The sequence below is a fragment of the Sinocyclocheilus grahami genome, unplaced genomic scaffold (assembly GCF_001515645.1).
Source record: "Sinocyclocheilus grahami isolate Dianchi unplaced genomic scaffold, SAMN03320097.WGS_v1.1 scaffold3.1, whole genome shotgun sequence".
Lineage (NCBI taxonomy): Eukaryota > Metazoa > Chordata > Actinopteri > Cypriniformes > Cyprinidae > Sinocyclocheilus > Sinocyclocheilus grahami.
In genome coordinates, this window is record NW_015505182.1 from 1,314,451 (window position 1) to 1,339,533 (window position 25,083).

The 25,083-nt window shown below is 37.6% G+C and overlaps 2 protein-coding genes and 1 pseudogene across 3 annotated transcripts in view; 1 reads left to right on the forward strand and 2 right to left on the reverse strand.

Moving 5' to 3' along the window:
• LOC107562455 (short transient receptor potential channel 4-associated protein-like) overlaps window positions 1–7,266 on the forward strand; it is a 14,456-nt gene extending 7,190 nt beyond the window's left edge. For both annotated transcript variants that reach the window (XM_016247187.1, XM_016247119.1), the window contains exons 9-19: window positions 1,031–1,173; window positions 1,258–1,389; window positions 1,480–1,538; window positions 1,622–1,723; window positions 1,814–1,897; window positions 1,980–2,070; window positions 2,188–2,328; window positions 2,425–2,536; window positions 3,647–3,759; window positions 3,864–4,070; window positions 6,245–7,266. In XM_016247187.1, the coding sequence (XP_016102673.1) occupies window positions 1,031–1,173; window positions 1,258–1,389; window positions 1,480–1,538; window positions 1,622–1,723; window positions 1,814–1,897; window positions 1,980–2,070; window positions 2,188–2,328; window positions 2,425–2,536; window positions 3,647–3,759; window positions 3,864–4,070; window positions 6,245–6,382 (1,322 nt within the window). In that variant the 3' untranslated portion in view covers window positions 6,383–7,266. The remainder of the gene's footprint in view (window positions 1–1,030; window positions 1,174–1,257; window positions 1,390–1,479; window positions 1,539–1,621; window positions 1,724–1,813; window positions 1,898–1,979; window positions 2,071–2,187; window positions 2,329–2,424; window positions 2,537–3,646; window positions 3,760–3,863; window positions 4,071–6,244) is intronic.
• A 2,160-nt stretch (window positions 7,267–9,426) lies between these two features.
• LOC107562604 (myosin heavy chain, cardiac muscle isoform-like) lies at window positions 9,427–21,433 on the reverse strand (annotated as a pseudogene).
• A 1,548-nt stretch (window positions 21,434–22,981) lies between these two features.
• Window positions 22,982–23,997, reverse strand: LOC107581337 (myosin-7B-like). Its single transcript, XM_016266857.1, has 6 exons — window positions 23,871–23,997; window positions 23,688–23,780; window positions 23,474–23,537; window positions 23,291–23,389; window positions 23,096–23,199; window positions 22,982–23,014 (listed from the first exon to the last, which is right to left on the reverse strand). Exons 2-6 carry the CDS (start codon window positions 23,739–23,741, stop codon window positions 22,982–22,984), a joined length of 354 nt encoding a protein of 117 aa, XP_016122343.1. The 5' UTR covers window positions 23,742–23,780; window positions 23,871–23,997.
• Between the last annotated feature and the right edge of the window lie 1,086 nt (window positions 23,998–25,083).

Below are 25,083 nucleotides of genomic sequence, written 5' to 3' on the forward strand. Positions count from 1 at the left end.
GTAAAAATATTTCAAAATGTTACTGTTTTTGCTGTATTTTGAATCAAATAAATGCAGGCTTGGTGAGCAGAAGAGAATTCTTTAAAAAAATTAAAAATCTTACTGTTCAAAAACTTTTGACTGGTATGTTAGCCTATAGTTTGAAGTAAAAACATTAATATTAATAAGGAGAGTCTGAGATTTATTTGACAGTGATTTCACATTTCTTGTTTGTATGAAGGCTAAATACCAATAAAAGATGAACATTTATTTATTTGCGCCATTTTTTTCCTAAAATATTATATAGTTTTATAGGAGTAGGTTTCATAGAGTTGGCAAATTAATTTTTCATAAGTTTGTAGGTACAGACATCTGTTGTGGCTGTTCTTGGCCGTTTTTATGAGGCTTTTTAATAGTGTTCATATCGATATCGGAATTATATCGTATCGACCGGAATTAAGAAATATATTGTGATATAAATTTTGGCCATATCGTCCAGCTCTACCCTCATGTCGTTCCAAACCCGTAAGACCTTCGTTCATCTTCGGAACACAAATTAAGATATTTTTGATAAATCTGAGAGCTCTCTGACCCTCCCATAGACAGCAATGCAACTGCAATGTTCAGAGGTCCAGAAACATAGTAAGGACATCGGTAAAACAGTCCATGTGACATCAGTGGCTCAACTTCAATTTTGCGAAGCTACGAGAATACTTTTTGTGCGCAAAGAAACCAATAATGTCAACTTTATTCAACAATTCTTCTCCCCCACGTTACTGTCTTCCACCATCTTCCAAAATATCTTAATTTGTGTTCCGAGGTTGAATGAGGTCTTACGGGTTTGGAACAACATGAGGGTGAGTAATTAATGACAGAATTTTCATTTTGGGGTGAACTGACCCTTTTAAGGAATAGAACATTCCAGACAACAGCATTTATTTGAAACAAATTTTTTGCAAAATGATTTTTTGTACGGTCTCTTTTTATTAATTGAATGTGTCCTTGCTAAATAAAATGAATTTCTTTGTTATTATAATTTTTTTCCTCACAGAATCATCTGATGAGAGCACATTGGCCACCATCCCTCTGAGGCACCGTTTGCCGCAGTCCATGAAGATCGTCCATGAGATCATGTATAAGGTGGAAGTGCTTTACGTGCTGTGTGTCCTTCTCATGGGCCGACAGCGAAACCAGGTAAGAGCCGTTCTTGTCAGTTAAGGATCTGCTTGGTGCTGATTAATGTTGTAATTCCCATCTTTGTTTATCATAATCTGTTAGGTGCATAAAATGTTGGCAGAGTTTCGTTTGATTCCTGGACTCAATAACCTTTTCGACAAGCTCATCTGGAGGAAATACACCACCTCTAATCACGTGGTTCATGGACAGAATGAAAACTGTGATTGCAGCCCGGTGAGCTTTGGGATAATGTATTCACTCATTCAAAATATTCTATTTCCCATAATTCTCATTGATCATGTTATGCTATTGTTTATTGCACAGGAAATCTCTTTTAAAATCCAGTTCTTGAGGCTTCTGCAGAGCTTTAGTGACCACCACGAGTAAGTTAAATTGTGTGAGCTTTCAGTGGTGTGCCATGTACATGTAGATTGACAGAACAACACATTTATTCTTTTGTCCTTAGGAATAAGTACCTACTTTTGAATGCTCAGGAGCTGAATGAGTTGAGTGCCATCTCCCTAAAGGCAAACATCCCTGAGGTGGAGGCTCTAGTAAACACCGACAGGTAGTATTCAGAATGGAATGATAATTTACATGCTAATATGCATCATTTCTTTACGATATTACAATCTGTCTGGTATGTGGTGTCTTTTAGGAGTTTAGTGTGTGATGGTAAAAAAGGGCTTCTCACACGGATCCTCACTGTTATGAAAAGAGAACCTCCAGACTCTTCCTTCAGGTGAGACACTGGGTTCTTAATAATTTTGGTTAAGTGTTTTGAAATGCCACATAAGTCATGGTGACATATGTTCCCTCTGAAGGTTCTGGCAGGCCAGAGCTGTTGAGAGCTTCCTCAGAGGGGCCACCTCATATGCAGACCAGATGTTTCTGCTGAAGAGAGGCTTGCTGGAGGTAAAAACGTTAATGCCTGCTTGTGTGTCTTATTGGTCAAAATGTTTTTACTTGAGTAGTTGAATTCTCTATCCCTATAGAATTTCTGCATAGTCTAATTCTGTCTTTGGTTTGTAGCACATCCTCTTCTGCATCATCGACAGCGGCTGCAAGTCCAGAGATGTCCTGCAAAGCTACTTTGATTTGCTCGGGGAGCTTATGAAGTTCAACATTGATGCCTTCAAGAGATTCAACAAATATGTCAACACAGAAGAAAAGGTACTGGCAACAGCAAAAAGAGGGTCACATACATGATTTCTGATTTATTGTAGAGGCTATAGAGTAATAGAGAAATAAAAGCTGTGTCTCCTTCAGTTCCAGGTGTTCCTCACTCAGATCAACAGCTCTCTGGTGGACTCCAACATGCTTGTGCGATGTATCGTCCTCTCTCTAGATCGCTTTGAGAGCCAGACAGAAGATGTGAAAGGTAAATTAAGCAATTGTACTCTTGGATTGTTAGTGATACAGCTAAAAAAATAAAACATTTTTAATGAATAGTTGTCTTCACCAAAAACACTTTGAATTGTTTAAAAGGGGGAAAAAAAGATTTAAAAAAAAATCACTTTCAAATTAATGCTGTTATTTTGAATTTTCTATTCATCAAAGAATCATGAATAAATAAATCCTGTATATTTTTTCCCATAAAAATATTCAGCACAAATTAGCATATTAGATTGATTTCTGAAGGATCGTGTGACACTGAAGACGGGATTAATGGCAGCTAATAATTCAGCTTTGCCGCCAGGAATAAATGAAATTTTTAAAAATCATAATATTATAATATGTTTTTTTTTTTTGTTGAAATAAATTCAACCATAGAGACTTCTTTAAACAATATTACCCAATGTACCCAAACCCATTCGATTGGTAGTGTATATGTATTTGTAAATACATTAAAAAAAAAAGGCTGGTATATCAGTAATGTTTATTCCAAGACGTAAACTGCTGTAAGGTATATTTCTACACTAGTTTTCACAATTGACACAAAGGAATTTGTTTTTTGTGAACTAAAATAACAAGACATAGTAATAAACAGCAATATGCATAGATGCAAACTCCTCACTTTTCAGTGACAACTCACCTTTTTGAGAGCAAATTATGTCACCTATGAGATTTGCTTCGATCCAATGAGAAAGTGTTTATATTGATACTCACTAGTCTGATTTAGGCTAGTGACAACTGACAAGTGACACGTCTTTAGGGAGTTTAACAGTTCAAATTAAAAGTGCATTAAATTCATCACAATATTTATAATGCCAGTCACTTTACATGTGTATTTAATATTTCATCCTGTGTTAATTGTTAGTGTAAAAAATGTTGATGTCTCTAAGAAAAATCTGATGGGAAGATGACTATTTTCTCAGGTAACTTGGTATTTAATAAACCGTCTGCTCACTTTCACAGATCATGTTAATTGCTTAATCAGATGATAAATCGGTTCATAGCATTAGACATAGATTTCTAAAAAAAATATTTAGTCCGATCTTTGTTTTTAAAATTGCAGTGTCTATTTTAGTCTGTGTTTGTGCATCTGCAGTGGTTGAAGTGCTCTCTGAGTGCTGTCTGCTGTCCTACATGGCTCGAGTGGAGAACAGACTGGCCTTCCTTTTTAGGCTGGTTAACATCATCAACGTGCAAACCCTCACACAGGCAAGACCATAATGCACATCTCCTCTCCCTGCTTGTCTCATTTTAATCCTCCTTGATAATTATTCCTGTGTTTTTTTCCTTTGTTTTTCTGGTTGCTCTCCCAGGAGAATGTGAGCTGTCTTAACACCAGCCTGGTGATTCTGATGTTGGCCCGGAGGAGAGGCAAGCTCCCGTTTTACCTGAACGCCCTGCGGGAGAAGGAATACGCAGAGAAATATCCCGGCTGCCTGCTCAACAATTTCCACAACTTGCTGCGCTTTTGGCAGCACCACTACCTCAACAAGGACAAGGACAGCACCTGCCTGGAGAATGTGAGTGTGTATACATTTTATATTTAACTGTATAGAATTCTTCCTTTAAGTCGGGGGTTCCAAAAATAAATACCCCCTGAGGGTATGTTTTTAAGTAAATATTTCAATAATTTCACGACACATTCACATGTTTATGATTCTCTGGTCATATGGTCTTTTTTTTAATATAAAGGGCTGAACATTTATACAGGGTTCCTGTGGATCTGAAAGTCTTAGGCCTTCCACAGACGAAGGCCTTTAAAGGTCTTAAATTGAAGCAGAGAGTCTTAAAGGCATAGTTCACCCAGCAATAAAAATTGTCACCATTTTCTCAGCCTTACGTTATTCCAAACCCATAAGAATTTCATGAATCTTTGGAACACAAATGAAGATACTTTCACTGAAAACTGAGAGATTTATTTTCCTCCATTGACAGTCTACGCAACTATCACTTTGATTTTCAAAAAAGTTCATAAAGAGACCTTAAAACTTATCCATGTGTATTGAGCAGTTTAGTCCAAGTTTTCTGAAGAGACTTGATCATTTTATATCATGAAAATATTTAATTTAGGCTTTTTGTTTTAATGAATTAAAAAGTAATGGAGTAAAAAGTAATGGAGATATGTTGAAAGTTTGAAGTGTTGAACTTTGAAGTATTGCTAATATAAGATATTTACAATTAGGGTGTTTTCACATATAGTTCGTTTCAAAGGAACCAAACCCATTTCACTTAAAGGGAACCAGCTGAAAGTGATCTCAATCCTTTTGGTGTTCACAATATAGTGGACTCAAAAAAGAACCCGGTTCTTTTCTTGGTCCTCTTCAGCACTGAAGTAATCTCAGACCCTTTCTTGTTCACACCACAACTTCATAAGAACTCAGACCCCAGCTTTCTGTGCAGCAGTGGAGTCTGACTTATTGGAAAATTTGGAAGAAGACGTGGACAGGGAAGTGGGTGAGAAAGAGCTGGCAATCCCTGATCATGTCACTGGTCAAGACTTTTGCAGAGAGTTGTTCCACTGCTTTCATTGACACACTTGAGTTTTATTGTATTTATTATACTTGTATTTTTTGATGCTGACATGGCATTAAATAAAAATATACTACTACTACTTGAGACGCACGCACGCACGCACACATCACTCGCAGAGACACAGATCGGAGATTGCGCTCACAGAAATATTCACGAGTATGGACACCTGTTGTCAATGCTGCTGTAAAATTTATGTTTTGAAGTAACGAAACTCACAGCTTCACTTGACTTGCACAGACGCAATCCACACACGCAACTTTCATCTCTCTTTCTCTCTCTATAATTAAATCAAATCAATAATATAATTCATGCATTCAAATACATGTGATCTTGCCACACTACTTCATCTCTGTGTCTGATTTAAAGCAGGGAGAAAGCTAGATCTCCGCTGTGCGTCGGCTGGTTCTTTGCCTCCGTCATGACGAGAATACTTAACGATGCATGCATTTAAATAATTTAATACACAGTTAGCCGTAGATTACATAAATGACAACATAATTATTTTGTATTGCTCTTGTTAACAGTTGGTTTATTTATTTATTTTTGAAAAATGTAACGACATTGTGCGTGTTTGAATGTGACATGTGAATCTGAAATGACATCAATAAATAATAAAAATAAAATATAGCCTATATAAAAATATATATACAAGTACTAAACTGCTTAGTTCAAACTCAAGCATTACTGTTATGTTGGCCCATAGTACAAAGCGTACCGGTACCTCATTGCTTTCACAAATCACGAGGAAATCGAACCACAAATGAACCACACTGAGTAAGGTTCGCTTTTGGGTCTTTTTAGGGGGGTCTGAGATCACTTGTTTGTTCACGTATACGAGCTGAACCGCTCCGAGAGTGTTTGCAGGGCTCAAACGATCTAGGTGTGAAAACACCCTTAGAGACCTTACTGACATATTGTGTTCCATTCAGTTTATTCTTTAGATTTTTTTTACTTGGTCTGAAGTCTTAAATTGACCTTCATATTGTTATTACTATTATTATTGTAACTCTAAAAAATGAAATGATAATCGTAAATTATCTTGCAAGATGTGATTATTAGCTTTTCATCAACCTACAAACCCCTGCATTTCCTTCACCAACCCCAGTTCGAGAAATGCTGCTTTTGAATAATATTTAACTATCCATCTTCACTTTTCTTTCAGAGCTCCTGTATTCCCTTCAGTTTCTGGAAGGAGACTGTTTCAGTACTGCTTGGTGAGGACAGGACTTCTCCCTGTGCCATTATCGGCTACATAGATGAGCCTTACATGGAGTTAGACCGGGACCTTCTAGAGGATTGACTCTTGCGGGTGGGCTTGGGGAGGGACTTGCATGTCCCGCTCCGATGCGGTCCATAGAACAGCCTCCCGCCTCATCCGACTGCATGCTACGGCTCAGTGAGCTGTCCATTCTCTACTTGGTGCCCATGTTCGACTTTTTCATCTCCAGGTCACGGGTGCGACAAAGGACGTCCCGCAAAGGATTGCCCATCCTGTCATTCATTGAGAGGGAACAAGTACCCGGACAGCTCAATCCAGAGCCGAACCTCTGACCTGAAACTGTCTTCTTGTGTTTCGGTGGCATTCTTTCGGGGAAATCATTTGGGGCCTTTTATAGAGAAATAAACAAAGACAATAATATTTAGGCTAAATGTATTGAAAAGATGCATCCGCGAATGAGGGCGATCAATGATCTGGTTATCTATGAACTGCACAGTCGGCCTTTAAAGAGATTTTCTCTGTAATTTATGTTTAGAAAAGCAAAAGAGAAAGTGTTGGATTTGATGATCGGAGGCTTCGATGATACTTTGCCAAGCTGTCAGGTGGTGAGCGACTCTCATGCTTAACTGATTGATGTCAAACCCTTTGTGCAGTGTAGATGACGGAGAACTGAAAATGAATTTGGACGTCTTATTTATTTTCTCATATTTCTCTAGTAAGTTTGCTCTCTTACGACATAAACCTGTTTTCTTTTCATATTCTCCTCTGCTTCTCTCCTTTTGTTAGGTTTTATCAAGCACATATTAAATAAGAGATTGAGTTCATATATATATATATATATATATATTTTTTTTTTTGTATTAATTCGTTTTTAAAAATAGTATTGTCCCTTTTGTTTTATTTCTCACAATGAAACACTTCATATCTTGGGGGCACTGAAGGTGTTAAACTATGCAGGTTCACTCCCACTATGGTCATAAATATCCAGCTAGCCTTGACCTCCAAGCTGCACCCTTTGTGCAGTGTAGATGACGGAGAACTGAAAATGAATTTGGACGTCTTATTTATTTTCTCATATTTCTCTAGTAAGTTTGCTCTCTTACGACATAAACCTGTTTTCTTTTCATATTCTCCTCTGCTTCTCTCCTTTTGTTAGGTTTTATCAAGCACATATTAAATAAGAGATTGAGTTCATTTTTTTTTTTAAAAATTTTTGTATTAATTCGTTTTTAAAAATAGTATTGTCCCTTTTGTTTTATTTCTCACAATGAAACACTTCATATCTTGGGGGCACTGAAGGTGTTAAACTATGCAGGTTCACTCCCACTATGGTCATAAATATCCAGCTAGCCTTGACCTCCAAGCTGCCATCTGTCATTTGTTCCGTAGCAAACCACTAAATCACCATCTTCTAACTTTACAGGCCTCAGCTGTTGACAATCTGTGTCGCACTCAAACACGAGGCTCTGGCGTTTGGCAGCCGGGAACCTGCGAAGGTGCTGCTCTGCTGCGGTCGCTTTGAGCTGGATGTGGTAGCTGAGCTAGACTAGAAACTTCCAATCAACTACCTCGTTTCATTGGTGTTGTTTTCTAACCCACTCCTATAGGTTAAGCATGCTGCGGCTTTTATTCTGTTGCACCTGAGTTCACTGTGTATGCAAAAGTTCCTTTGTATAAATGACTAAATGTTTCACAAGAGTTGATCACTTTCACCTGTGGATGTTTGCACGTTCTTTAATGTTCGTTCTTTATATTGGTTGCTTATACTGTGTGTCAGTGCTTTTGCGTTGGCAAAACTATATCATACAACTCCTATAAAAAGGTATAATGAATGCTGCAGAGTTTTTTGGTCACTTCCTTTGACCCCAGGAATGTGTACAGTTGTAATATTAGCAGTAGTGTGAATGTGTGCGTTTTCTGATTTGAATGATTGCTACATCAACACAAAGGATCTGAATGTCTCTTCATCATCCATGGGCCTTGGTTCATGTCTCGCATGGGTTGGGTTTGGTTTTAAATACCTGCATTTTCTTATGTAGCTCTGTCTGGATGAATTCAGTCATAAGTGATAACCATGTCAAGCCCAGTAAACTTGATGCTTTAAATAAAACGGAATTCAATATCTGGCCTCTGACAGTTAAGGTTGGATGTTTTACCTTTTTATGCTTTCCAAAATCAATTGCTTCATCTTGTGGAAATATATTAGTTTGAATATAAGTCATACACTAACTCTTTTTTTTTTTTAAATGTAACTGCAATTCAAAAACAGGTTTTAGTTCGACTATAGGTATGAGATGAGAAAGAAAATGGTTCAAATACAGCAAGAACAAAAAACTATTTGGGAAAAAAAACGTTTAAGTATTTTTGTCATTCAGGTTTCATTCTTTTCCATATATGAAATCTTCTAAACTGAAAAAACGTTCCGTCTTGAAAACCCACACCTTGGCATTTAAGACATGAAAGCACCATGCTCAAGGAAGGCATTATATAATTTGTGGATTTCCATTCATTCTTGTGTGATAAATTTTAGTAGCCTAAAAGAGTTTTAAACATCACAAGAAATTATTAATACTTGAATTATCAATACATTTAGCAATTCAAAAACAGGTTTTAGTTCGACTATAGGTATGAGATGAGAAAGAAAATGGTTCAAATACAGCAAGAACAAAAAACTATTTGGGAAAAAAAACGTTTAAGTATTTTTGTCATTCAGGTTTCATTCTTTTCCATATATGAAATCTTCTAAACTGAAAAAACGTTCCGTCTTGAAAACCCACACCTTGGCATTTAAGACATGAAAGCACCATGCTCAAGGAAGGCATTAGTTATATAATTTGTGGATTTCCATTCATTCTTGTGTGATAAATTTTAGTAGCCTAAAAGAGTTTTAAACATCACAAGAAATTATTAATACTTGAATTATCAATACATTTTAAGTGTTTTAAATCATGTATAGTCTTTGATATTTGCGTTTGTGTGATGCTGCATCCACGCGCTAGGTGTCAGTATAAGTTCACGACGACTGCCATATCGACCAGAATAACAGGAAAGACTACTGAGAGCACTTTTTAAAAATGTATTCATTGTGTAAACACATTTTAAACACTGCTCTTTTGTGCAAAAGCCGTGTATATCCTGAAGAGAGTTTAAGGAAGGGCTGTGTTTTATCTTTGAAAGTTTAAAATCAAAGAGATGTCATAACGTTGCAGTAGGCCTATACATTGGTACAAATAAAGAAAATATGAAATACAGATTTATATGGTCTACATAAACATAAAAGAGTCATTATTTTTGTTTTGCTCATAGCTTTAGGCATATTTTTAATTCACTCACAACTGTTGCAGCTGTGGGCTGTGATCCTATATGAGAGGGCCTTCCTCTTCACTCTGCAAGCTAAAATGGGTAAAAACAAAGCTGATTAATCGGTTTAGTCATTATAGAGTAAATGAACAGTTTAAATGCAATATTCAAGAGCTACATGCCTTAGGGCTAGCCTTGCTACCCGGGTCTCTGGTCCGGGTTCATAGTTTATTCACTTGAGACTCTGCAATCTCAGCTCGTTCCTCAGCGTCATCCAGCTCATGCTGGGTCTTCTTGTACTTGGTCAAGTTGGTATTAGCTTGTTCCTCCTACATTACAATGAGCAGGAACCATCAGTGATGTTTTACGTATACATGAGGTGTAGGTTTATTTGTAAACTCACCGCCTCCTCTGCTTGTCTCTTGTAGGTCTTAACTTTGGCCTGCAGCTTGTCTATGAGCTCCTGTAGATGCGCCATGTTCTTCCTGTCCTCCTCAGTCTGTAGAAACAGCAGGTGGTGCCACGGTTTATTCTTCCAGAATAGTGCAACCTTTCAGTACAATCTAAACTGAATTTGTGCATCTCTCTGATGGAGTCTGTACCTGGTAGGTGAGCTCCTTGATCCTTCGCTCATATTTGCGTACTCCCTTCTGGAATTCATTGCTTTTTTTCTGCTCAGATTCCAGCTCACTCTCCAGGCCTCTGACCTTAAGGAAAGCAAAGTTAAAAGTTCACAACGCAAGACACCACTAAAGTCAGTCAGGTTTTTCATGCAGCAATATTTTACTGACTTATAAATGACAAATGTCATCCTGCATACCCTGCTTTCTAGTTTCTGGATTTGTTTCTTGCCTCCTTTTAGAGCGATCTGCTCGGCCTCATCCAGACGCATCTTCAGATCTTTGATGGTCGGCTCCATGTTCTTCTTCATACGTTCCAGGTGAGCACTAGTGTCCTGCTCTTTCTTGAGCTCTTCTGCCATCATGGCAGCCTGCAAGTTGAAAGCATCATATTAAATATCCTGTGCACAATATTTAGCATAAAACACCCTCTCTATGCAAGACACTCACATCAGTGATGGCCTTTTTGGCTTTTTCTTCTGCATTTCGGCACTCCTGCACAGCATCATCCACCTCGCTAGACAACGTGGAGATATCGCTCTCCAACTTTTTCTTTTGATTAAGCAGTGACGTGTTCTGGGAAGGAAGAAAGAATTATGGAAAATGCTCGGAAGAACTGCCTTCTGCAAAGACTGATGGAAAATCTGGCCATTACCTGGGTATGCAGTAGGTTGACTCTCTCCGTGGTTTCCAGGAGCTCATACTCAGCCAGTTTGCGGGCGCGATCGTTCTGCTCCAGCTGGCTTCTGAGTTCTTCAACCTCAGCAGTCAGGAGGTTGTTTCTGCGTTCAGTAACGGCAACTTGTTCCTTCATTTCTTCATTCTGGTGAATAGTCTCATCCAGCTCTATCTGAAGGCCCTTTTCATTTATATGACAGGGGGTTTTATGTTAGTTAGGGATGAGTTAGTGACTATTTGCTTAGGTAGTTTTGCATACATATAATATGGAAATATTCCAAACCTGTGTTTTATTTCCCACAATTATGATGCAATAATTCAAATATGTTTGTTACAATAAAAGTCACTTTTACCTTAATCTGTGTCTGCAGGTTGCGGGCCATTTTTTGGGACTCGGTGGCTAAGCGATTTGCATGGTTCAGCTGAACCTCCATTTCATTCAGGTCGCCTTCCATCTTCTTCTTCAACCTGATGGCTTCATTACGGGATTTTGCTTCTGCGTCCAGGGTGGCTTGCATGGACTCTATGGCATGCTGATGGTTACGGCTAGAGAATTTAAAGGTGGGTAAAGTAGTTAGGAAGCCTTGTAGTATAATCAATAATGGTTGTATAATGAAATGGAGTAATGGAAAATAATGGTTCAATAATCAGTATTCATCACTCATTAAGTAGAACTCACCGGAGATTGTCGATTTCCTCATCTTTCTCAGCCAGCTTCCTGTCAATGTCTGCTTTGATCTGGTTGAGCTCTAGCTGTATACATAGAGTCATTCTCTCCTCATGCTCCAGAGTTCCCTGACATAAAAAAATTATGTATATGAGAATTTAATGAGAGTCCAAGTCTTTTCAAATCTGTTTTGGTGTGATATAATTCTATATGTTATGGGCTGGTTTTATAAACCATAAATAATTTCATAAATTTTTTTTATGTATTATTTCCAGGTAAAATAAAAAACACTAAATGACAAAACAGAAAGGTATACATTTATTATTTCCAGGAATCTCATGTATCATTCATTCATTCTCGTTTTAATTGAATCAAACCATTTTTTTCTTCAATACATGTACTAATTAACCTTACCTAAAAAAGACCTAACAGGAAATTTAATGTCACTATAATAATCATGAAAATACTTCTCCTTTTGACATTAATGATGTAATATGTTATTCATATGTTTAAGTCAATACACAAGTATATTTTCTGGTGTAACAATAATGTGACTGAGGTTTTTTATTTTTGGTTTTCAACTACAAAAGTTTGCAGACACAAAGAAGATTCATACTTCAGCTTCCTCCAGTGCTGCCTGAATTTCAGTCTTCTCCAGGTCTAAGCCCTTCTTGATCTTCTCAAACTCATGAATGGTCTTGCTGCCCTGGCCTATTTGGTCATTCAGGTCAGAAATCTCCTCTGCCAGAAACATGAAAGGTATTGATAAGTCACGTTTTGTGACTGAATATGTTATTCATATGTTTAAGTCAATACACAAGTATATTTTCTGGTGTAACAATAATGTGACTGAGGTTTTTTATTTTTGGTTTTCAACTACAAAAGTTTGCAGACACAAAGAAGATTCATACTTCAGCTTCCTCCAGTGCTGCCTGAATTTCAGTCTTCTCCAGGTCTAAGCCCTTCTTGATCTTCTCAAACTCATGAATGGTCTTGCTGCCCTGGCCTATTTGGTCATTCAGGTCAGAAATCTCCTCTGCCATTGATAAGTCACGTTTTGTGACTGATAATATCTTGTAGTTTTTTTTCTCTACTCAAAATCCATAAAGTTCAAAACATACCCTGTAAATTTTTATTCTCCCGTTTGATGCTCTCCAGATGGTCCAGAGCCTCCTCATAAGAGTTCTTGAGTTTAAACAGCTCTGTGCTCAGATTACGAGACTCTTTCTGTGAAGACTCCAGCTCAGACTGACACTCCTCGTACTTCTGCTTCCATTCAGCCAGAATCTTGTCAAATCGCCTCTGCTTCTTATCCAGGGCAGCGGCGGCTGCATTAGAGCGCTCCAGATCTACTACGAGATCCTCAATCTCCGACTGCAGTCGATGTTTGGTCTTTTCTAGGGAGGAGCACTTTGCGTTTGATGCCTCAACTTGTTCCTCAGCCTCTTGGAGGCGGCCGGCCAACTTCTTCCTGTCAATTTGTGGAATTTAATCATTCAGTTTTAGATTGAATGAAGCCAGTCATTATTCCTTGTCTAGTCCACACACTCACTTTGCTTCCTCGAGTTCCTCTGTCTTCTGTATGGCATCTGTCTCATACTTGGTCCTCCATTAGGCGACTTCGGCATTGGCCTTGGACAGTGCATGCTGCAGCTCAGATTTTCCCTCTTGCTCTTCATCATACTGCTCCCTCAGCAGATCACAGTCATGCCTGGATGATTGCAGGGCATGAGCCAAGGCATTCTTTGACTGAAAGGAGCAGATGCCAAAGACAAATCAAAAGTAGAAATTGGTTCCACATAAAAGCAGGAACATGTTGAGCAGTGAGAAAGATAGTTTCTCTTACTTTGGTTTCTTCATCTAGCTGTTTCCTGAGCTCCTCTATGTTTTGGCTGAGGGAGTTCTTAGTGCGCTGCAGTTGAGACACAAAAGCTTCACGCTCTTCCAGCTTTCTGCCCAGCTCAGCTGCGTTATGCAAAAATTATATTAAAAAGCTAATAGTTAGATGTCTCAAACCAATGCATAAATGTCTCAGTGGTTCTTGTTAAGGATGAATTTGCTCAGTAGGTAGTTTGTTTGTATACCGCTTTCAGCCTGAGCCCGGGCTCGCTGTGTGTTGGTGTCGCTGAGTTGCCTTTGAAGCTCCTCCACTTTGGCTTTTGTCTCGTTCATCTGGTCCTCATAGAGGCGACACGTTTTCTCAGTGGCAGCCTGTAATAGTTTTATAAAATTAATAAAATTGTATGTGTGTGTGTGTTTGTGTAGGAAATAAATTTTTTTTTACTATTTATATGCGTACTATTATACTATTTATGATTCAATTCAGTGAATATTATTAAGGCTGTCTGGTTATTTCATGATGCGCAGATGTCGTGTGAATTGAATACATTGTCAGGGTATCTTTTTTATGACTGTGCCTAAAGATCAGACTGAAATGGGTAATAAGGCTTTTACGTTTTCTGCACCATTTTCTTGGAACAATCTGCAGTTATTTTATAGCAATCTGTCATTGTATTATAACGTTTTTTAATACCCTTAGTAAAAAAAAATTGGTAAATTTAAGGGATTTAAAACTGTTTAAAAATTATGGTTTCTTACGTCTTATTTATGTGTTATATAGGCCTATTTTTCAATTTTACAATAAGGTTAAACTTGTTACATTAGATCACAGCATTTATTAATTTAGGTTAATGTTAATTCATAGATTTACTGTTGTTGTTTTTTTGTTTGTTCATATTAGATTCAATAATGTTAATTTATACAACTTGAATTGTTTTTGTTAAAAAAAAACTTGACCCTCTAACACTTGCACTCTCTATTCTATTTTTAGTCTAACTGCTTGTTTTCTTTTTATCTAAATAATCTAACACTAGCATTCTCTATACTTTTTCTATTCTGTCTACTTTTTTTGATTAATTTTTTTTTTTTAAACTTGCATGTACTGTGTTAGACTAACCGAGACTTGTCATAGCACTTACATAGTATTGTTCTTTTGTTGGTTTTGATTGCTTCTATTGTCCTCATTTGTAAGTCCCTTTGGATAAAAGTGTCTATTAAGTGACTAAATGTAAATGTATAAATGTTTGAGTATATTTGAAAATGAACATTAAGCCATATTAATAAAAGCAGGAAAAAATATAGTTTGTTGTAAATTCATGATACCTAATATACTTTTAACCTTACTGTATAAAATTCATTTGATTAAATAAAAAAATAAAAACTGGTATATACAAACCAAGAGCATGCAAATTTTACCCAACTAAAAAGATTTCAACCTGAGCTCAACTGAAATCAGCCCTTGATTTTTCAGTGTTAAAGTCAAAGCTAAATTAATGCCACAGTAGTTAAATTAGATCAGAATGTGGTGCAACATGGATCATATTTTCCACCTTGCTCTTTGCCAGCTGCTCTAAATTGGAGGTTAAGTCATCTGCCTCCATCTTTGCTTCACTTCTCTCCTCCTCCAACTTCTGTTTGACCCGTTGAAGGCTGTCAATTTGCTCACTCAGTTCAGCCACACTGTCTGCATGCGTTTTGCGCAGTGCGGCAGTCATAGCCTCGTGGTGCAATATGGCCTCCTCAAGGTCACTACGCAGTTTTAGAAAGTCTGCCTCCCGTTTCTTATTCATCTCAGTTTGAGCTGACGTGGCACCTCCAGCTTCCTCGAGACGCTCGCTGAGCTCTTCAAGCTCTTTGGACGCATCACATCGCTGTTTCTCCATCTTCGCTCAGGTGGAACGCTCTGCTTCCAGTTCCTCTTCGAGCTCCTCAATACGAGCCTTGAACACAATGAAAAAATGAATGAAAGTGTTCTGATAGAAACACAAGCTCAGATATTGAACAGTCCAGTTTGACTCACCTGCAGTTCCTTGATCTTCTTTTGAAGCTGGATGATGAGCACTTACTCATCTTAAATTTTCGAACTGATCTGGTTCATTTCAAAATCTTTCCTACAAAAAAAAAGATAATTTAAGAAGAGAAATATTTTATTTTACAGCATCCTGTCATGTGATATTTTCTTACTTCTTCTGCTTTTCCTCTAATTGCTGCTTGTCATTTTCAAGGTCCATGACAGACTCCATGGCCAGCTTGAGATCGCCCTCCAGCTTGCATTTGGCCCGTTCCAGGTCCATTAGCAATTTCTTCTCCTGTTCCAAGGACCCCTCCAACTAAAACATGGAATTATAGTGTATTTCTGATTTATTCCTCTATTTGGAACTGTTAACATTTATCCAACTTACATCATCTACTTGCTGCTCCAACTTGGCTTTGGCCTTAGTCAGAGTGTTGACTTTGTCTTCCTCTGTCTGCAAGTCATCCAACGTCTGCTGGTGACTCTCCTGTAGGGCCTTCTTCTCTTAAGTGAGCTTCAGAATAGTTTCATCCAAAGCTGCCATCTCTTCTATCAGATTCTTCACCTATGAAAAGGGACTTTAATTAGTTTAACAGACTTCACAGTGGCTCAACAACAAAGCTTGACCTTCATTTTCGTCAAAAGAATGGGCTCACCTTGTTTTCAGTGGCATGCTTCTCCTTCTCCACCTTGGCCAAGGTTATCTCCAGATCATCAATGTCCTTTTTCAGCTCAGCGCACTCATCCTCCAGCTTGCGCTTTTTTGCAAGAACAGTAGCATTCATCTCCTCTTCGTCTTCCAGGCGTTCGGTCATCTCCTTCACTTTGGCTTCAAGTTGAATCTTAGTCTTGATGAGCAGGTCACAACGGTCCTCTGCATCTGCCAGGTTATCCTGCTCCTGTTGAGCGATTAGAAAGTGAATTTAAACAATGTAACACCTGAATATGTACAATTAATTTTATTATTTTTGGACTATTTCATAATTTGTTGGGTAATGGCATTAATTATCCTTTTAAATATCCTTTTAAAACATCATTTTCTTTCCCTTAAACCTACATAGATTATTTAGATCATGGATCATGACAAAATTAGTGCCTTGGAGAAAAATAATTTTATACTTTTATGCATTCAGCTATTTTTTTATTTCACCTGCATTCAGACTTTTTGCCAAACTGCAAACTTAATGAAACTGTACTAAATGTCCTGCTGTAACACAGTAAAATATAAAAATGCAATAATGAGTAGTTCTGTGGCACCATTTTTTGTGGCGTTTATGAGCAAACCGTACGGTTGCCATTGATACTCACTGCCTGAAGCTGCAGGGAAAGGTCATTCTTCTCTTGGATCAGGCTGACCTGTTTCTCTTCCAGTTCCTTACGTTTGGACTCTGATTTCTCTAGTGCCTCCTTTAGCTTCAGGAACTCCTCTTTTAGAGCAGCCAGCTCTTTTTCCGTGGCAGCACTCCTCAACAGGGACTTGATTTTAAAGAAAAGTTTCATCCACGGCCAGTTCTTCACGATGTTGAAGGCCCGGATATTCCACTGGATGATCATAAGAGCCTCCCTAATGACAAGAGGCAGGAATAATTAGGTATAGGTATAGTCTCTTTAAGGCATGTCAGTCCATCTTGGCGATGTAATTATAGCTCCTATATACTTCTAAAATTATTAGTATTAAGTTTTACATTTTTGTTTCTTTATTTCTAAACTATAATTAAATATATATTTATATTATAATATAGCCATCAGGTTGAAGAAGAAGATGGATTTATATTAAATAAATATATATTTATATTTATATTTACTGTATTTTTCAGCCTGGTCCAGCTACATCACGTGATTGGCTCTATAAATTGAAAGGCCGGCTTCCATTCTTACAGCCGCTATATTGAGTGGCTTTGGGTACAATCCTCTTGTTTTTAACAATACAACGTCCATTTTAGTTTTAGAGTTATTGCAACAAATATTTTTGCAGTCTTATCATCCATCCATACTTAGACTATAAAAACATTGTGTTAACCACATGAACCCACAAACTATTAATGCATCAGTGTTGTTTTAGTATTATTTTATACTGTTATAGTATTTATTCATATTTTGAATGAACATTTATTTTTATATTTTCAGTTTTTCTTTTTTTTTAGTTATATTTATGGGCTTTTTGTGCCTTTTTATTTTGCGAGTACAGTGGAGAGATGACAGGAAAATATTGGGGTGAAGAGAGGGGAGCGGGATCAGCAAATGACCTCAAGGCGGGATTCGAACTCGAGTCGCTTTGAGCGCAGTTGCGCTATATGTCGACACACTAACCACAAGGCTATCGGCTAACGGCTTTTTATGTCATTTTTGCTTAGTAAGTTTAGTACTTCAACTAAAACTTATTTTTAATTCAGTGAGTTGCCAAGCCAATTTTGCTAATGCTCTAATATTTATATTTTATTTCTTGTTATTTGAACTTTATTTCAGTTAGTGAATTTGATTTTAATAGTTTTAGTCAACAACAACACTGATCATGGGAAGACTGTGTCACCCCCATATGACCCACTGGCTTACGTCCATGAATGCATGAAACGAGGCTCCTTTTAGTTAGTCTATTACTGGGGCGACTTTCAGATGTCATGCACTTGCTTTCACAGTACTGTGGTTATATGTTAGCGGATGACGGCAGAGAATTCAGTCTGATCAAATAGCTACCATGCATCTGTGCTCCAGGCCACCCAAAAGGTGAAGTGTCAAATATTTATTAAGAAACTGAGGCCTTCTGTGAACCAGCGGCTTTAATCCTTTGCCAGTCTGCAGATATGCTTTCAATGTGGTCCTTTAGAGAAACAGGCGCCTTGGCAAAACAGGCCTTTGAGCAGGGAGCTGGCCTGTATTTTTAGTGGGGAGTGGGGTGAGCAGCTGTCATGTGACCCACTGGGCTTCTGGGCTTTAAGGACACCGCCTGCATTGTCTAATAAGGGGAAGGGTGGAGGTTATGGATATGGGCATGGAGAACCTCGCGTTTCACAGAGAGTGTCGGAGCATATGAAGGGTTTCGGCCACACATGCACACATGGACAAATGCATGTCTGAAGACACACACCTCACACACTCCATCCACATGGCCCCAAAATGCCTCTCATATGTTGAGGGTTGAGAGATATCATGTGACAACAGCTTGTTGCTAACTTTATTAGAAGTAAACCTGTTGGATATCAGTATAGTTTGTGAATATTTGTGTGGGACGGCATCAAGAATATGGAGAATATAAGCATATGGAAGCCCTTTTCTCCATTCAAGTGGATTGAAACCATGTAAGAGCTATTAGTAGGTTAAAACTGTGTTCGCATTTATGGTTGTTTGGTGAATTGTCATAGTCAAAATAGAGTAATTTCAATAGGAATCCACATGACCAGGAATTTCGTGGTAGGGCGAAAGATTTCCAATATGCAGATTTGGCATCAGGTTCTAGTTGGTCATGTGAATTCAGAAAGATGCTTGGTTTGAAAGTGATGTCCGTGTGAGATGTGCTTCAGACCTTTTTGCTCGTGAAATTTTGTTAATGCGACTGAACCTTAAGTCTGAATATGTAACTTCATATTTTATATTCAGAAAATCTCTAAATCAATATGCAGTGACCCCAAAATGTATTTTACCACTTAAACCACACTTACAATATATACATTTCTTTCAATTTTGCATTAAATATGACACTATAAAACCAAGTGACATATTTAAGCAAATTATGCTTTTTTCAGGAATAACTCAAAGTGTCAAAGTAATTTTTGGGGGGATGGATGTTCCACTAACTATCTGAAAGACATTTGTTGTGAAATATCTTTCTTTAAAATAAGTGGAACCTGGTTGGAAATGTTATCTAATGCAATTACTTGTATTCATTTTTAAGTGTGACTTAAATATCCAAATATGCTTGGGGCCACTGTATTTTAATTTTAGAATTTTTTTTTTTAATAGAATCATGTATTACTTCCTCTCCATCATCTTCTTCAGCTCCATTCTCATGATCTTGCCACGGCTGGCGGCCTGCAGTAGAGTGAGAACTTTAGCCAGACGCTCATCCCTCATCTCCTCCAGGTGTCCCAACAGACCAGCTTTAAAGAACACCTGTTATGCAGAGACACAGACAGGTTGTTTTAGCCCATTTTGTCTTGTGTACAGAGTTAACCTGTGATCGATGTCCCATTGCTTGAGGCTGAAAGCAACAACCTTTTACTGGCTGAAGTCTGACTTGCCTTAGTATGTCCAAATCTATACTGATGATATCCAGTGAAGCCAGAAGTTTCTCTGCAGCCTTCCTGCTGTCAACAAACTTGTCATCAGGGATTGCGTGAGGATTCAGAATGCGATACCTGTGAAAAGGAGGAATATAGACATCCTTATTGTTTATTTTTATTCACAATTTTTTATCATTATCATCTGCAAACATAGTTTTTCCAGATTTAACTGATGTACAGAAATTTGTACTATTTAACAACTGGCTTATCATCAAGCTGACTTCTCACAAGCCACTGAAGGTTAAAGATGAAGTGAGCAATTGTATTATGTTGAAATACTCAAAATGTCACAGTTTATTGCGAATAAACAGCTTTAAGTCAGTTATGCATTCATTAATTTCCATAAAAAATGTAAGACACCTGTGGCTCTGTGATGTTTTTTTAGAATATTTCGGAAAATAACTGAATCAAATAATCAAACATAAATAATTTGTTTAAACAATATTATCCAAATTCTGGCTCCGCCGAAGGGTGGTAAGAGATTTTGAAAAAAAAATTTAGTGGCCCTAGCACCCCAGAAATAACACAGTTTAACTTTTAACCGCGTTGTTGCCTTTAAAATTCAGCCTCAATTTTTTTAGTGAACAGCAAATCATTGCATTGATCAAAACATGTTCACACAGGGAAATTATACTCTCTAAAAGTAATGTCAAGATTTTATTGTAATTCACTGTGCATTTTTTGATTTTCTCAAGAAAGAGTACACAAGGTGAGTCAATAGTAGCTCTTCTCACCATTGTTTGAATTCGGCATAAAGAATTCTGTTAGGAAATCCCTTCCTGCAAATGTGAATGCCCTCCAGGACTCCGTTACAGCGCAACTGGTGCAGCACCTGGTAGGCATCCATGATACCTTCAAAAAGATGAAAATGTTTTGAGGTTTTGCAACTTAGATACTCTTTCAGGTTGTTGTTTCAGTGTAAAACTAAGCTGCAAAATTGTTTGATGCTCAAAAATAGTGATTCCCATCATAATCCTGTCGGTTTGGATGTGTTGAAGCACTCATTGGTTACAACACCTGGTGTTTTGGTCTCATTGGGGATAATGCAGCGCACAAAATGGGGCTGAGTGCTCCGCAAGTTTGTCATCAGCTTGTTTAGATTCTCCTGCAGTTGGAGAAATAGAAACATTGTTGTACAGAAGTTCTTAACCTTTTACACTGCACAAAGCAAATGCAATCAATAATAACATATGCAAAAGTGTCCTTCTCCAAAACATTGTCAGATGTGTTCCTAGACTTACCCTGAGTTGTTGATGCTCTTTGTGGACACAGACAGAACAGGAGCCAGCACAGACTTAAAGTGATGTTCATGTGTCATTTCTCTAAACATCACTGCAAGTCTTAACTGCCTCCCTCTCAGTACTGAAGAGTTTTGATTTTCTTGTTTTAATGACCATGAATATCTGACCATGTGTTGTTACGAACTAATTTGCACCAAGTGCAGTGATGTCTGGTTATATTCCTACCTTGTGTAGCTGTGACACTGTTTGGAAGGAAGCAGCCTTTTTCCTCTTTTCCTTGCCGCCTGTTTTTGTGTCAGAGGCTAAAAGGAAAAAGTTGTATTTAGGAGTATTTTATGTGAGAATTGTGTAGAATTGTGTAGAATTGTGGCATATTTCAGGTAGACAGTGGGGTATATTTACCCGAGTCAGAGCTAACATAATTCTCATATAGACTACCTAGAAGCTTGTTGGCTGATTTCTGGAAACAAGCTACCACCATTTCATTCAGGGGGTCATTGTTTCAGATTCAGATAAAATTCAGATAAAAATATTCAATATATCTACATTAAAATGATATCATAGCTAACAATATCTACATTTTAGAGGGCACTTTCCATCTTGCCAGAATGGAAGACCAGCTTCAGTACAAAAAGCACCAAGAATAATCTAAAATGCATAATAAATACTTGTAATATTAAGTGCTGCCTAAGTGACCTTTAAATTTAGTCTTATTGGAGCTTTATTACTGGTAGAAACTCACCACTCCTGCACAGTGCACTAGCTCAAAATGAGCCTCATACTTTCTTTTCTTGTCAGGCCTTGGCTTTTGGAAATTGGCAGATTTGCCAGGGTGATTGTCAAACAGCTTTGCCTTGAAGCTGTTGTCAGTAGCTTTAGGGAACATGCACTCCTCTTCAAGGATGGACATGATTCCTAAGGGCTAACAAAGAGAAAACAGCTCAGAAGGCATTTTCCTTTAATTGTTACTGTATTTCATCTCATTGTTTTAAATACAAAAAAAAAACCTTTTCAATGAGGTTAATGCAGGCCTGGAGGTCAAGCCCAAAGTCGATAAAGGTCCACTCAATGCCCTCCCTTTTGTACTCCTCTTGTTCCAGGATGAACATGTGGTGGTTGAAAAACTGTTGCAGTTTCTCATTGGTGAAGTTGATGCAGAGCTGCTCGAAGCTGTTGAGCTGTTGAGAGAATCCACATGACAGATGCACAAGTGTGAATGCCGACGGAAATCTAGATAAGTGCGGTGTGGAATTTCGAGAGTCACTCACCTCAAAGATCTCAAAGCCGGCGATGTCCAGCACTCCGATAAAGAACTGGCGTGGCAGAACAGTGTAGAGCGTCCTATTTATACGCCCCACCAACCACTTGAACATGCGGTCATAAGTGGCTTTGGCCAGAGCTCCCACTGCAAAGTTAACCTGGTGGAGCCACACAATGTGTGTGGAGCACATGAAGATCACAGCTGTCACTCACATGGATTGCAAAAGTTGCCTGGATACCAGGCTGATTTCTCAGGCTGCTTTATTCCTTGTATCTTAGTAGATCAACAATAAATGTCAGTGGTTTCAACATGCATTATTATTGCCATAGCAAAATAATTCTGTTTTTGTAGCTATAGACATACATCCAATGAGGAAGAAATTTGGGAACACTTCTCACCTGTTCGACATTCTGTCCTTTAGCCACATACTCGTTGCCCACCTTCACTCTAGGGTGCAGAAGACCCTTTATAAGGTCTGCTGAGCTAACACCCATCAGGTAAGAGACCTTATCAGCACCTGGAAAGATTATTTCATTTAAGCTTTGGACCATCTTTAACTGTAATACTGTAATAATGACTAACTAGATTCTAGATTTATGCTCACTTTCAGTGCCATCGGCCTCTGCCTGCTCTTCCCTCTGCTTCTGTTTGAATTTCATGTTCCCGAAGTGCATGATAGCCCCTACTATTTTATAGCAGCCGTACTTTTCTTCTGGAGTGAAGCCAAGGATATCCATGGCATGCCGGATGGGCAAGAGCATGATTTTGTAGTTTTGTTTTTTTTCATTTGGTTTTAGAGGTGATGAGAGATTTCTTCTGGAGTGAAGCCAAGGATATCCATGGCATGCCGGATGGGCAAGAGCATGATTTTGTAGTTTTTTTTTTTTTAAAGCTTACATCAGTAGCCATAAGCTCCTGCCTGTCATCCATATTCTCCACCGTTGTCACACCTTGGGAGCAAAAATGGTAGTCATAGGGGTTTGAAGAGACCAGAAGCATGTCTGAAATCCACAAGTAAAGAATAAATGTATTAATAATATGGCAATAAAATATTGTTGTATTTGTAAATTATAATTGTAGCATTTATCTTACCAAGAAGTTCAGGCTTCTTTTGTGACATGATCTGGTAGTATATGTGGTAACTACGCTCTCCAGGCTGCTGAAATATCACTCTGGATTTTTCCAGAAGATCTAGATAAATAATTTGAAAAATCACTGCACTGTCAGTTTATACATTTTGGAATGACATGAACTGGAGGGTCATCATTTACTTACATATATCAATGTCAGCGGAAGCCAGTTTCCCCGTTGGTCCAAAATGGATCCTGATGAACTTACCCTATAGAGGGATTTACGGAAATATGCCATGGTTGAATCAACAATGCTTAATAGTTAAATTTTACAGCATGGTAACATGTCTTTACTTGTAAGTAAATGGAATTTAGACCCAAAAACTACAACTTTGGTCTATATAGTGTCATATACTCACAAAACGGGACGAGTTGTCATTCCTCAGTGTCTTGGCATTTCCAAAAGCCTCCATTGCAGGATTAGCTTCAAGAATCTGGTCTTCTAAAGTACCCTGAGAAACATAATTTTATAATTGATACGTTTTTGAGCTTTATTTGTTGCAGTTTATGCAGTATGTCCCCACTTGTGAAGATATACTCACCCCTGTTTTAGTGGCAGGGGCCTTAAAACATAAAACAACAACAAATTAAATTGTTTTGAAAAAGAGCACATATTTCTCATCTTCTGTCATTATATTTTATTGTTATTATTTCATTCTACATTTAATAGCCTGATTATTTAATGTGAATGCAATATAATGCAAGTTTTTCCCTGTTTTAGTGGCAGGGGCCTTAAAACATAAAACAACAACAAATTTAATTGTTTTGAAAAAGAGCACATATTTCTCATCTTCTGTCGTTATATTTTATTGTTATTATTTCATTCTACATTTAATAGCCTGATTATTTAATGTGAATGCAATATAATGCAAGTTTTGTTTTTTTTACAAATTTAAAAAAGTATTATATTATGCTAGTCAACAATCTGTCATCAAAATGGTTAAAATATAGATTAAAAAATAATTTGTATTAGAACTGAAAATGCTAATTCATAGACAAACATGGATTAAGAATGAAAAATGGGGTAAACTTTTGTTAGCTCACATCAAATACATCAAAGTATTTAACAATCACACCCTATTATAATCAGAGCAAAAAATTATTCTGTGAATAATGGATTTAAAAAGTCACGACAAAAAGCAGAAATCAAGGAAATTGAAAGAGGTTGGGCCTGCTTGAAACAGAAAAATAAAAGCTTAAATGTTAATCACAAATTTGTTTCACAGAAAAACTTCAAGAACAAGGAAGAAAAAGGCAGGAGATGATGTGCTGGGGTTAAGCTATGGAAGACACATGGAGTCAGGTTCACCCCACAAAAACATTTGTGAAAATTAGCCAAAAGATATATGCAAATGGAAGGGATAGTCAAACCTCAGTCTGGATGTCCATAACAGTTAACTTTGTCACAAAACATAGAAGTAATTTCACTGTAAAAATGTGCCGGACACCTAGATGAGGAGCGACTTCAAAATGAAAATGGCAAACACTTGCCAATGTGAAAAAAAAGGCTGATTGAAAAAGAAGAGGGAGATGATTTGAGGGAAACCGAGAGAGCTTGTGTCTTACTCCTTTTTTAGTCGGTGCCTCACCCAGAGCCGCTACTATGGCAAAATACTGAATTACACGTTTCGTGTTTACTGTTTTGCCAGCACCAGATTTTCCGCTATGAGTATCAAGAAATTATTGAATGATAAGACATTTGAAAAATAAAAAATAAAGAAAAATACCACAGCAAAGAACATTATAAAAAACAGT

Bases quoted from the DNA above. Each gene is read 5' to 3' on its own strand.
- LOC107581337 (XM_016266857.1), bottom strand. From the start codon at position 23,741: ATGGAGGCTTTTGGAAATGCCAAGACACTGAGGAATGACAACTCGTCC. The intron at 23,390-23,473 runs GTAAGTAAATGA...TTATTTATCTAG, and splicing joins TTCCGCTGACATTGATATAT to ATCTTCTGGAAAAATCCAGA. The intron at 23,200-23,290 runs GTAAGATAAATG...TGTGGATTTCAG, and splicing joins AAAGAAGCCTGAACTTCTTG to ACATGCTTCTGGTCTCTTCA.